The sequence below is a fragment of the Nannospalax galili genome, unplaced genomic scaffold (assembly GCF_000622305.1).
Source record: "Nannospalax galili isolate Female #2095 unplaced genomic scaffold, S.galili_v1.0 scaffold1937, whole genome shotgun sequence".
Lineage (NCBI taxonomy): Eukaryota > Metazoa > Chordata > Mammalia > Rodentia > Spalacidae > Nannospalax > Nannospalax galili.
Window position 1 is genome coordinate 301,465 of NW_008339340.1, and position 13,878 is coordinate 315,342.

A 13,878-nucleotide genomic window follows, 5' to 3' on the forward strand; every position below is an offset into this window, starting at 1 on the left:
TGGAGGTCATAACAGGCTGTCGGATCCCCTGGGACTGGTGTTACAGACAGTTGTTAGCTGCTATGTGGGTGCTGGGATTTGAACCTAGGGCTTCTGCAAGAACAACCAGTGTTCTTGACCGCTGAGCTATCTCTCCAGCCCCGATCTCTTTATTTGAAAAATCACTTGCTACACAATTCAGGCTCAGACTAGCCTCAGACTTAGATCCTTCTGCCTTGGCTTCTCCAATGCCAGGATTGCAGGTATGACCTTTAGATCCTCTAGAACTGGAGTTACCCATGGTTGTTAGCCACCATGTGGGTGTTGGGATTTGAACCCAGGTCTTCTGCAAGAGCAGCCATTGCTCTTAACCACTGAGTCATCTCTCCAGCCCCAAGTGTTAGTATTCTGAAGAATTAACCCAGGCTCATTTTCAAAGTCAAGGAATAATACCTTGACTTTGATATTTTCTATATGAATTGGTCTACCTATTTTGAGATTGTTCTATTTAGTGTCTTTTAAGACAGGCAGGCAGGTCTCAAACTGAAGTACTCCTATTGTTCCAGGCTTCCTGAGTGCTAGGATTACAGATGGGAAACCACCATATCCAGTGAGATGCTGGTTTTGAGACAGGGTCTCATGAGTCTAGGTTGGCCTCAAACTCAACCTCATGAGCTCTGCCAGGCCTGGTTTTATGGCCTATGTCTTTCCCATATGACCCATGACTTCCATGTGCCAGCCTTCTATCAACTGAGCAACATCCCTACCCCTGAAAAAATGCTCCATTAAGAACTATGTAGCGGGCTGGAGAGATGGCTCAGTGGTTAAGAACACTGTTCTTGCAGAAGACCTGGGTTCGAATCCCAGCACCCACATGGCAACTAACAACTGTCTGTAACTCCAGTTCCAGGGGATCCGACGGCCTCTTCTGTCCTCCGCGGGCATTGCATGACACAGGTGCACTTACCTACATGCAGGCATAACACTCATACACATAAAATAAAAATAAATAAAATATTTTTAAAAAGAACTATGTAGCCCACTGTGGCTTTTTGTTACTTTTGATAGCTTTGACACTCTTCTTGTTTTCTGCAGGAGATTAAAGCAGCCACTTTCTAGGTCATAAATATTATCTTTGATTGAAAATACTTAGTGCTTTTAAAAGCATTCAACACCAATGATCGTGTGTAAGACATACTTAAGAAATACATTGCATGCTCTGCATAAATTCCCAGGTGTGCAGGTGACAATGTCCTATTGAAATTTCAGTTAATCAAAGAATTTTCTTCTATAGATAAACACAATATTACCAATGTTAGTCATTGTGCATATATCAGAGCTTTTCATCAAGCAGTTTGACAGCTCATAATTTTCTCTGCTTGCTGTAAGCTTAAAGCAACATCTTCAGCCAGCATGCATTGGAAGTCTAGAATATATGAAATATTAATTGTTAACTCAGTTAATTCTTTGTTATAATATAGGTTGTTTTTCAAGAAATTAAATGCTCAGATTACCATATGTATGTATTGTGTTTCTTGCCTTTATTTATTTGATCTTTTTGAGACAGGGTCTCCCTTTCGTCCCAGCTGGTCTAGAACTCACTATGTAGGCTAGGCTGGCCTTGATCTCAAAGAGATCCACCTGCCTCTGCCTCTGGTATGCTGGGGCTAAAGTCATGGACCATCATACCTGGCTCTCCCTTTTTAAAAAATTCAGATGACGAAAATGTATAGGATACTTAAAAAGATTTTTATTATGTGTGTGTATGCCAGTCAGATGCCCTGAAGCTGGAGTTTTAAGTGGTTACGAGTCACCAGATGTGGGTGCTGAGAACCAAACCAGGATCCTGGAAGATTAGAAGATTAGCAAGTACTCTTTTTTTTTTTTTTTGGTCTTTGTGAGACAGCGTCTCCCTGTAACCCCAGCTGTCCTGGAATTCACTATGTAGACCAAGCTGGCCTGAACTCACAGAAATCCACCTGCCTCTGCCTCACAAGTGCTGGGATTAAAGGAGTGCGCCACCACGCCTGGCTTAATTTTAATTTTAATTTTTTTTAAAGCAAGTGCTCTTAACCACTGAACCACCTCTTGAGTCCCAAGAAACTTGGATTTTTAAAAAAAATTTTAATTTTAATTTTTTTGTTTTGTTTTGGATTAAAAAAAAAAGAGTTTTAGATATGCAGAAAACTTGTAAAAATGGAAGACTGAAGTATACTTACTAACAGGCATTTTCTCTTTGACAGATTACCCAACCCAGGCCCAGTGATCGAAATATGGAAATTATTTGCACATGCTGACATAGCTTGTAATTTCAACATTAGGGAGGGATCTCTGCAAGTTCAAGGCCAACTTGGGCCATATAGCAAGACCTTGTCTCAAAAACTATACACACGCATTCAAGGAATAAGAGCACTGTTGCTCAGTGGTAGAGTATTTGCTGACATGTGTGAGGCTCTGGATTTGATGTGCAGTACTATGAACCAAGAAATTAACACTGGTACAAGACTAGTAAATATCTTGAATTTCACCAGGTTTTCCACTTATAACCTTGTTCTATTTAAGGATTCCATCCAGGATCGGACATTTAATTGTGTCCCCTTAGTGACAGTTTTGCTTCTTTTTTGACCTTCATGCTTGTGATAAGTGCAGTCAGTTATTTTACAGAATTTCATCCAATTTAAGTTTGGGTATTTTCTATTTTGGCCTCAGTAAGGCTTGAGGTGGTAAGAGGGTAACTTGCAGGAGTTGATTCACTCCACCACATGCGTCTTGGGGATTAAACTCAGGTTGTCCAATATGGTGTCAGGCCCCTTTACCCACTGAGCCACCTGCCAGTCCTCTATACTCTTTTTTTTTTTGTCTTTTTGAAGCAGGGTCTCCCTGTAGCCCCAGCTGTCCTGGAACTCACTACGTAGACAAGGCTGACTTTGAACTCACAGAGATCCACCTACTTCTGCCTCCCAAGTGCTGGGACTACAGACGTGCACCACGACACCTAGCTTATACTCTTAAATGAAAAAAAAAAAAAGTACACAACAATGTAAGCAGTGTAGTACCTTTTATGTACAACAGGGAAAAGACAATATCTGTGAACAGATCACAAACCATATATGTGTTTAAAATATCCCCCTTAGCATAACATTGTCTGATATGAGCTGGTAACTAGACCATGTGAGGAGGACAGGGACAAATTCAGAGTTTAACAGTATATGATATGCTATTGTACCCTTGGTCTACCCATCTCCACTAAATTGCTCTAAACTTGTTAGCCACTTTATGGGTGCTAGGACTCAAACCCGGGTCCTCTTCAAGAGCCGCTGGTGCTCTTAGTGGCTGAGCCATTTCTCCAAGCTCCTGTGCCAGTTATTTTATACACTTGTTTTTATATCTCTTAGTTATATACATACAACGGGACTTGATGGGTCATATAGTAGCCATGTTTAATATAATTCACTTTTATATATTGTAATTTCTCATGTACATTAAATAGTACTATAAGAAGTTTAAGTATTTTCAAATGTAATATAAAATGAGCATTTAGCCAGGTGTGGTGGAGCACACCTTTAATCCCAGAGGCAGAGGCAGGCCGATCTCTTCGAGTTCAAGGCCAGCCTGGTCTAGGTAATGAGTTCCAGGCCAGCTGGGGCTAAAGGGAGACTTTGTCTCAAAAAAAATTTTTTTTTAAATGCATATTTATAATGTTGACATGTTTTCTAGCAAGAATTAAATGACTTTTCCTTGGGTTTTTTGAAGGGTCATGCCCAACTGGTGTAGGACAGAATGTTCTTTATCTCCCTGAGTGCAATGATTACAGGTAAATTACAGGTATGCACTCCCTCACCTGACTTACTTGATAGATTGCAGCAATTAGAGCCTACCATTTTTTTTTCTTTATTTTTGAGGGAGGGTCTCACATGCACACTGTAACTGATGCTAGCCTGAAACTCACTATGTAGCCTAGGCTGACTCTGTCTCTGAAGTCCTGGGATTAAAGGCATGCTTCACCACACCTATGTATTTTTGAGAGCCAGTTGTGCTCATGGGGCCTAGGCTTATGTTCTAAGTATTAAAAGTCCCATCAAAACAAGAGTGGAACCCAGAAGAAAGCTAATGAAGATTTGCACTCAATGGGATATAATCTGATTGAGAATGTGAAGTACTGTGGTCCCAATTAGACTGAGAATGGAGAACTCATACAGACATGCACTTTAACTATGTTTCAGCCAGTGATGGATTGATGTGCAATGGTGGTCCCCTGGAGATTATATTGCCCATGACATCATAGCCATCTTAGTTTGTGAGTATGCTCTATGATGTTCACACTATGAAATAGTCTATTAATTTTCAGAACATATGGCTATTGCTAAGTGAGATGTAATGCTGTGTCTTTGCTGGATAGTGAACCTAGAGTGTTTCACATTCCAGGTTTGTGTACTACCCCTGAGCTCCATCTGAAGCCCTGTTTCTATGAGCTGTCCAGTAGCTAGGAGGTGGGAAGTAGTGTAGTGGGGGTGGTTCTGATTTCTTTGTCCTCTCTCTTCCATCCTTGTTTTCCGTGTAAATGTAAACTTAGTTTTTAGTTATTGGAGAATTTATTTTAGCGTCCTTTTGCTCTCAGTTTACAGAGTTGTGGTGTTTCATGAAGCTGGTAGTCTGGTGGTCCACTTGCTCTATCTACCTTCTTGAATTTTTATACATCTAAACATGAATCATCATTACCATTGTACCCATTATATCAGTTCTGTTAGTCTCAGCAGGGAAGTGTCAGTCTGATTCTGTAAAGAATTTATATTAGAATTTACAGGCATGGTGTATATCCCACTTACAAAGAAAGCATCTTTTTGGATCCTCTGGGATTGGAGTAACAGACAGTTGTGAGCCATTGGGAATCAAACCCTGGTCCTCTTTAAGAGCAGCAAATAATCTTAACCTTTGAGCCTTCTGTACAGCCCTGTTTTTATTTATTTATTTATTTTTATTTTATTGTTTTTAATGAAGCAGAGTTGGAGGTTTTATTAAAGACATTTTAATATGCCTAAACAGGAAGGGTGAGAAAGAGGTGCACAGAGGAAAGAAAGCTATCCCCAAATGTATGCACAGGCTCTTCAAGGGAGAGACACTCAAAGTTTCTTAAATCAAATGGACAAGGCTCAAGGCATTATGTCTCAGGAGTTAAGAGAATGGGTGGATGGGAGTGGTAAGGAAAAGAGAAGCATTTTAGATACAGTAGTAAACTAAGGGTAAAGGCAGGATACAGGAACCAGGTGGATACATGTTCAGTGACCTTTAAGAAGAGATGTGCCTAGATTATGGTGTCAAGGGAAAGCATTCCCTGAGGACCTGCAAAGCTGCTTCAGTCTGGGCTCATTTCATGGAAGCCTGGTGTACTAAGTTGTAAATGAGTATAAACTGAATGTTGCTTGCTGTGGGAAACACCAAATGCCTCTAAGCATGGGAGTGGCTTGGTCAATTTTTTGCTTAGATAAGTTATTTTTATCCTTGATTAGAAGATTCTTTTTGATTTGAGATTCTTTTCATTTTTGAGATAGGGTCTTTATAGCCCTTTCTGGCCTGGAACTGGCTATGTAGACCAGGCTGGCCTTGAGTTCACAGAGCTCCACCTGCCTCTGCCTTCCGAGGGCTGTGTGTGTGTGTGTGTGTGTGTGTGTGTGTGTGTGTGTGTGTGTGCACGCGCGCCTCTGTCTCTCTGTCTGTCTGTGGAACTATGGGACTGTGTGTCTATCTGTGTATATATATGCTGCACTACTGTTGGGCAAACGCTCTACCACTGAAATTATCACCCCCACCTAAAACTTTGGGGCTTTTACTTACTTTATCCTCAGAGCCTAAAGTGATGCCTTGGAAATTTAAGTGTTCCCTGAGAATGGGAGTGAGGCTGTGTAAGAGCTGAGGGCAAGGGACCTGGCCCAGCGCTGAATCCTGATGTAGCAAACAGAGCCTCTGACCTTACCTTTTTCAATCTTTCTGTAACTCTTTCCTTTTTTATTTCTTTATTTGTATTTTATGAGCATTATGCCTGCATGTATTAAGTGCACCCATGTTGTACAGTGCCCGCGGAAGCCAGAGAGGGTGTTGGATCCCCTGGAACTGGAGTTATAAATGGTTGTTAGCATCCATGTGGATGCTGGTCATCAAAACCTGGGTCTTCTGCAAGAGTAGCCAGTGCTCTTAACCACTGAGCCATCACTCCAGCCCCTGTGACTGTTTTCTTATCCCGAAATTGATGACAATAGCAAGACCTGATCTACCTCTCAGGTTATGGATAAGGATTAAAGGAGTTCCTACAGAAGAGTGTGGAATCATGGAAGACCGAGGCGGGGGCCTTACTGTGTTTGAGTCTAGCCTGGGCTAAGTAGTGACCCTGTTTCAGAAAGACAAAAAGAAGAAATGCACTCAAGATAGTGTGAGGCTCTAGGAAGCACCACATAAACTTCAATTGATAAATGTTTCTGCTGAGGTATTTGCATATGGTACAGGAATAGATGGATTCAGGAAGTACTGGGGGCCTTATAGTTGAATAGGGTGTTGTGTTAGTTACTTTCCCTGTTATGATAAGCAACTTAAGGGAGGAAGTGTTTATTTTGGCTCACAAGATGTACAGTCTGTTGTGGTGGCAAAGTCTTGGTGACAGGAGCATGAGGCAGTTGGTCACATTGCACCAGTCCAGAAACAGAGTAAATGCTGGTGCTTAGCTCACTTTCTCCAAGAAGTCTACCAGGTGATGCTACTACCTCTCATCAAATTGATGGTTGAGATTAACCGTCACAGATATGGTGCTAAATAGGGACAGCGAGAAATAGGTAAATTCCTGATTTAGAGCTAAGGAAACAAATTCCTGCCACATTTACCCCAACTCAGTGAGGTCACTGCTGATCCATTCTGGAAAGGACTTGGTCAGTGAGTGGAAAATCCTGAGAAAGAGGGTGCTGAATGTAGGTGGCTTAGTCTTTCCTCCTCCTTCCTCTTCATCTTCTTTCTTTTTTTGAGGCAGAATCTCACTGTGTAGCTCTGGCTAGAAGTAGGTAGACCAGGCTGGCCTCAGCAGAGAGCCCCCTGCCTTGCCTCCCAGATTCTGGGGTGAAAGGTGTACACCACTACATCCCTCTTTTTTCTTCTTTTCTGTGAGTCTTTTCCTTGGATCCCCCTGCTTGTGGCTAAGAGAGTGTGCTTACCTTCTTATCCTTGCCTCCTTTTCTCTTGTTCCCCCATCCATTACTGTTTCCCTACACCTCATTTTCCCCATGGTGGGAGGCAAGAGAAAAGATGTTTCATTTTTGTCTAGCCTTGGCTGCTGACTAGATTTATAGATAGTATTAGTAGCTTTGAAAACTTTGGAGAGGATTTTATTTTATGTATTTTTTGGTCTTTTTTGAGACAGGGCCTCCCTGTGGTCACAGCTGGCCTGTATTCGCTACAGAGAGCAGGCTGGCCTCAAATTCACAGAGAGCTGCCTGCCTCTGTCTCCTGGGTACTGGGATTAAAGGCATGAGCACCATGCCAGGCTTGGAGAGGATTTTAAAACACACCCCAGAAAGGATTTGCCTTGTACCATTAAATTTCATTCTGCTTTGATGTCATGCTGAATGAGAGAGATTGTGTTATTTTTGATTTTGTTATTTGGTGACAGCTTGAAATTTGCTATATAGTTGAGAGTTGAGAGTGACTTTGAACTCCTGATCCTCCTGCCTGTACCTCTCAAGAACAGATTACTGGTGTGTGCCACTCTTTTTCTGTAAAGAAAGATATGATTCTAGCTTGAGCAAAGTTTATGTAACATTGGAGTTCTTGTTTCAGAAAGGAAGTAACTCCTAAAGGTAGCCTGACTGCTAGTCCCCAGGCCTCTTCTAGCTCTGCTTGAAGCCCATCTGTGCTAGAGCCATGGTTTTTTGTTTGTTTTTCAGTCTTTTTGAGACAGCGTCTCCCTATAGCCCTAGCTGGCCTGGAGCTTGCTTGTAGACCAGGTTGGCCTTGAACTCAGAGATCCCCGTCTCTGCTTTCCAAGTGCTGGGATTAAAGGTGTGTACCACCACACCTGGCGGGAACCATGCCTTTTATTCACAAATTTGAACTCATATAACCTAACATTTCTAAAGTATTAATTTTTATGTATATGAGTGTTTTGCCTGCATATATATGTAAGTGCACCCAGAAGAGGGCATTGGATCCCCTGCAATTGTGGTTAGCAGCCATGTGGATGCTGGGGACCGAACTCGGATCCTCTGGAAGAGCAGACAGTACTCTTAATTACTAAGCCATCTCTCATTTGTATTATATTCTAAAACTCTTCTTGCTTATTTTAATATAAATGAGTATTCTTCCTAATCTTTCTACAACTGATCTTCTATGAAGATACACCCTTCTGATGTATTGTTCCCTTGCCCCATTGGGGCACTGGGTGATGGTACACTCCTTTAATCCAAGCAGATGGAGACTGGCAATCTCTGCCCGATCTACATAGCAAAGAGTATCAAATCCTTCCCAGTTCAAGGAGTGCAAACTACAGGATTTATAGGCAAAGCCCTTCTATTATTACTGTTTCCTATGACAGGAGTGGACTTTTTGGTTAAGTGCATCCCAGTTTCTTTCCTTTAACACACTAAATGAGGCTTATCAATCTTTCAAAACCACATTCTGCTCACAATTTGTTTGAGTGGTCATGAAGAGATGGTGCCCAGTGCTTAGTGTTACTGTGTTCCATTGTCTGTTTCTGCTCCTTTACTATGTCATGTTACTGAATTATGTATTTCAGAAACAACCATTCTTGTGAATTCATGATAACACTTTTTTAATTAACAGGTTTCAACACTAAACTTGCACAATGTCTTTGAAACCAAGAGTAGTAGATTTTGATGAGACATGGAACAAGCTACTGACTACTATCAAAGCTGTTGTTATGTTAGAATACGTCGAGAGAGCAACATGGAACGACCGGTTCTCGTATCCTTTAATGGCCCAAGAACTGCTCTAAAACAAGGATTGTTGAACAGTGAAAATAGGTTTAATTAAGCTTGTGGAAATGGAAGAACCTCTGGTGTATATCTTTATTTACTTTTATCTTGTGGCAATCAATTTTCAATATACCCATTCTACAAATATTTAGTGAGTTCAGAATGCATGTGCTAAGCATTACTTTAGACTTTCTGAGAATATAGTTGTATAACTGTAAACCAAATTCCAAATGCACAGTGAACAAAACCTTTTCCCCTTTCTTTTTCAAAACAGGATCTCAATCTAGATCGGGCATACTTCAAACATACGGAGATCTTCCTACCTCAGTCTCCCAAGTGCTGGGATTGTAGATGGAAGCCACTAGGCCATGCCTAGCTTAAATAGGGGGAAAAAATGTAATGGCAGCACTTCTTATAACAAGAATTGGGTAAAAATTGTGGGAAAAAATAGAGCAGAGAAAGGGCATAAGAAAGACGAGGAGATTTGTGTGCATGGAGCTCTCTTTAGAAAGGGCTCTCCACCACAGGTAGTGAAAGTTGGGCAGAAACTGAACACAGACACTGCATGGAGCAGTGTTGGTGTTGGTCTGCTTTCTCTTACAGCAAAATAATTCCTGAGATCAGAACTTATAAAGAGGAAAGCTTTGTTTGGACTCTTGGTCTTGGAGGATTCAGTCTCTGGTAACTGGGCCCTGTTGATTTTGGGCTTATGGTGAGGCCCCCACAGTTAGCCTGTGACTGAGGAGCTGTTCATCTTAAGATGGTCAGGAAGGACTGAGGAAGATGCCGGAATCCCAGTGTCTCCAGGGCACAGTGCTAGTGACAGACTTTCCATCCACTAGGTCCTATCTCTTTTGAAATATTGTTTTTATTTCTATCTCATTGTTACTCTTTTGGATTTGTTTGTTTATTTATTTATTTGGTCTTTTTGAAATAGGATCTCCCTGTAGCCCAGCTGACCTGGAGCTCACTCACTATGTAGACCAGGCTGGCCTTGAACTCACAGAGATCCATCTGCCTCTGCCTCCTTGAGTGCTGAGACTAAAGCATGTACCACCACACCCAGCCTTGAAAAACTTTTTAATGTCCTATTTCTTTGGTCCTCAATATATCTAGAGGATAATCAATATGGATTTTCCCATTGAATAGCTCATACCAAATTTCTTAGTTAAATTTTGAATTGTTTTGATAGGAATCTAAGTTAAAAACAATTTTGTTCATATGCATGTGTCTTTGTGTACATGTCCTCCTCCCTTTGGAGGCCTGTGTCAGTCAACCTCGGTTGTCATTTCTCAACAGCTCTCTACCTTGACTTAAGTTTTTTTTTTTTTTTTTTTTTTTACCATGGGTGGTAGCCAAACAGTGTTACATAGTGAGACCCTCTTCCAGTTGTTTCAAAAACAATAACAAAAAACTTGAAATTAAACCCAGCTATAGGAAATAGGGCTGCCTATACAGCTCAGAGGTAGAGCACTTGCCTAGCACACAGGAAGCACAATTAGTTTGTGGGAAAAACATCAATGAGTAGTTTTTTATTTTGAAATAAAGCTGCTGGGCTAGAGCTCAAATCCACCTGCCTCTACCTCCTACATGCTAGGATTAAAGGAATGTACTACCACATATGGCCAGCAAGTGCTTTATTTTTTCCATTTATGTGAATGTGTGTGCATCTGTGTGTGTTAAGCTAAGTATAGGTACCCACAAAAGGCCAGAAGAGAGCTTAGGATCCCCTGGAGCTAGAGTAACAGGTGGTCATGAATTGCCCAATGTGGGTGCTGAGAACTGAACTCCAGTCCTGCAAGAGCAGTATTTGATGTTAACTACTGAGCTATCTCTTGGCCTGTCTTAAATTGAAGCTTGGGTTGTCCTCCTTGCCTCCACCTTCCTGGTGCTGAGATTATAGGTTAACTACTACACTTGCCTCATAGCTTTGATTTTGAACAGGAATTAGTTTTGTCTTAGTGCAAAACATGAGTTAGGGAGAATATATCAAAATTGACAAAGTTATTTCTCATGTTTCGTTAGGGTTCTACTAATTAATAACTCAGATTGGCCTCTAACTGGGTCTCCTTAGATTCCAGAGTGCCTATAACCAAATAACAGTTGAGCTTGAGGTTGAAAAAAAGAAAATGCTCTTAGGTCTTTCCAGGTGCTTTGGTGTCTGAAAGATTAGTATCTTTTAGATAGATAATAAGTTGAAAATGGACTTTAAAATTTAGGTGAACTCCAGAAAAATAGTACATAAGAACCTGAAGTCATAAAACTATTGAATTGAGGAAAAGAACTATGGGAAGGGAGGGAGACAAGGAGGACAAATAAGAGCTAATGTGTGAGTGTCATAATGAAACTCAGGTCTGCCACTGGAGCCATCTTTTCGGCCCCAACTTTTCATTTTTTTAATGGCAAGCTTAAGTCACATGTTTTGACTGTGAAATCCTTAATAATTTAACTAGAGATATCTATGCTTTATGTGTGGCATATCCTGAACCACTTGGAGAAAGACTTTATACAGAAACAAAGATCTTTTTGGAAAATCACGTTCGGCATTTGCACAAGGTAAGGGATGATATAGCTTACAGCTCCAGAGATTTTGATTAGTTCACTGAATCCTAGTAGCATTTAAGATCTGTTTAATAATGTTGAATTGTTTTAGCTTGACTGTTACAAGCTAGTGAGCTTTGGCTATACCTTGACTGTAAGGCATTTATTGTTGCAATTATAGTTGTTGTGTAATTTTTGTTTTGTTTGGTTGGTTGGTTTGGTTTTGTTGTGGTGGTGGGTTTTTTGAGACAGGATCTCTCTGTAGCCTATGGTGACCTGGAACTCAATATGTAAACCAGGCTGGCCTCAATCTCACAGAGAACTCTAAGTCAAAAAATTAAGATTAATCTGTTTGAGTAAATCCATGAATACAGTTATAGTCTATTTTATTTTGTGATACTGGGGTTTGAAATTATGGCCTTGGCTTGGGCCTTTTTCTTGCCGATATTCATTATTTTAGATAGAGAATCGCTTTCTTATCTAAGCTGCACAATATTTTATTTCAGAGGATTAATTTTGATACATTTCAAAGCTTGTAATGAGAATGATTAGTGCCCTTAACATAAAAATATTTTCTGTCTAGAGAGTTCTGGAGTCTGAAGAACAAGTACTTGTTATGTATCATAGGTATTGGGAAGAGTATAGCAAGGGTGCAGACTACATGGACTGCTTATATAGGTAAGTGTGCTTTTTTTTTTTTTTTTTGGTCTTTTTGAGACCCTGTAGCCCCAGCTGTCCTGGAACTCACTATGTAGACGAGGCTGGGCTTGAACTCTCAGAGATCCTCCTGCCTCTGCCTCCCGAGTGTTGGAACTACAGGCTTGCACCACCAAGCCCAGCCTCAGTATTTCATGTCTTATGGAAATAATATTAAAGTGCCTTTTAGTTTACAGCTCTTCCCTGTACTTCAGGCAGGTTGAGTTCACCATAGTTTCATCAAGCTTCCTGGTCTTCCCTTCCTGTCTGTCTTCCCTGGTAGTGTTCCACCTGGCAGGATTACTTTTCTTCTTTTCTCAGGATGACTGGTTCTGACACATTTATTCCCTGCTCTAAATTTCACTCTTCATTCCTGCATTGTCTGCTGTGTAGGTCTTTTTGTTAATTGCCACACCCTTGTATTCTTACAGCCCCCGTGCCCGTTCTGTCTGAATCCTTCACATGGATAGTGAAAATAAATACAGTTGTGTATTGTATGATAGAATATGTGTTCTAGGAAATGTGTCATTGAAGGGTTTTTTTCAGAATCATACACACACACACACACATACACACACACATACACACACGCTAGGATGGCAGTGTAAGACTAAGCAATGTAATCCATCTTTGAAAATGGTGTCTGTCCTTGACTTTATTTTGCTAAGTAAAGCAAACTTGTTGATTGACTAATAGTAGACAAACAGCAAAGTGTTAAGCTCCTATTCCTCATTCTTTTTTTTTTTTTTTTAAATGTGTATGTGTGTATTGTCTGCATGTAGGTAAGTGCGCCCGTGTCTTGGAATACCCACAGAGGTCAGAAGAGGCGGTCGGATCCCCTGGGACTGGAGTTACAGACAGTTGTTAGCTGCTATGTGCATGCTGGGTTTCGAACCCGGGTCTCTGCAAGAACAGCCAATGTTCTTAACTGCTGAGCCATCTCTCCAGCCCTCCATCTCTCATTCTTGTGCCTGTGGAGTTCACTCTTGTAGTGATTGGCCTGAGATGAGTACAATGATAAATTTGCATGGTGTACATGGTGGCTTGGGTCACAGATGGGATACTGTTTTAGTTCTCATTGGAAAAGCTGAGGAGTTGATGTGGCTGTCCAGCGTAGTCTGTAGTTCCCCCATGTCCTGTGGCAGTGTCATTTCCAGGGCTCAGTTCTCTTGGCTTACTGGGGACACCTTTGCCTTCTTGGTTCAAGACCAAGCTGACTGTAAACTCCCTCCGTACCTGAGACTGGCATTAAACTGATCTTCCTGCCTCAGGTTGTAAGTAGTTATGTAGGGAAATTCTTATTGTCTTTGTAAGGTCTTCCTTGTGGTGTAGTAAGCTTTGCAGAAAGACTTAAGCAAATACTTTTTGTCTTTATCTCTAACTTGTATATAATTTCTTTTGTAATTATTACTAAATATGCCTTACTTAATGACCCTAATATTTATGTTCTAAAATTATAAGTTATATGTGTTTTAGCTGATTTTTAACTGTATCCAGTGATGCTTTTGTTTTTCAGGTATCTCAATACCCAGTTTATTAAAAAGAATAAATTGACAGAAGCCGATCTACAGTACGGCTATGGTGGTGTAGATATGAATGAACCACTTATGGAAATAGGGGAGGTAAGAAATTCTTTAATTCTTTTTAATTCTTTAAACTCTAATGTTTCCCTAAAATAAATTTTGTATATGTG

The 13,878-nt window shown here is 40.7% G+C and overlaps 1 protein-coding gene across 4 annotated transcripts in view; it reads left to right on the plus strand.

Moving 5' to 3' along the window:
* The window catches only part of Cul2 (cullin 2), a 43,908-nt gene that overhangs the window by 5,540 nt on the left and 24,490 nt on the right, over positions 1–13,878 (plus strand). For 2 of the 4 annotated variants that reach the window (XM_029563946.1, XM_017798375.2), the window contains exons 2-6: positions 4,203–4,276; positions 8,797–8,937; positions 11,402–11,504; positions 12,073–12,167; positions 13,702–13,807. In XM_029563946.1, the coding sequence (XP_029419806.1) occupies positions 8,819–8,937; positions 11,402–11,504; positions 12,073–12,167; positions 13,702–13,807 (423 nt within the window). In that variant the 5' untranslated portion in view covers positions 4,203–4,276; positions 8,797–8,818. The remainder of the gene's footprint in view (positions 1–4,202; positions 4,277–8,796; positions 8,938–11,401; positions 11,505–12,072; positions 12,168–13,701; positions 13,808–13,878) is intronic. The other 2 variants (XM_029563947.1, XM_017798376.2) reach the window with 2 other exon arrangements.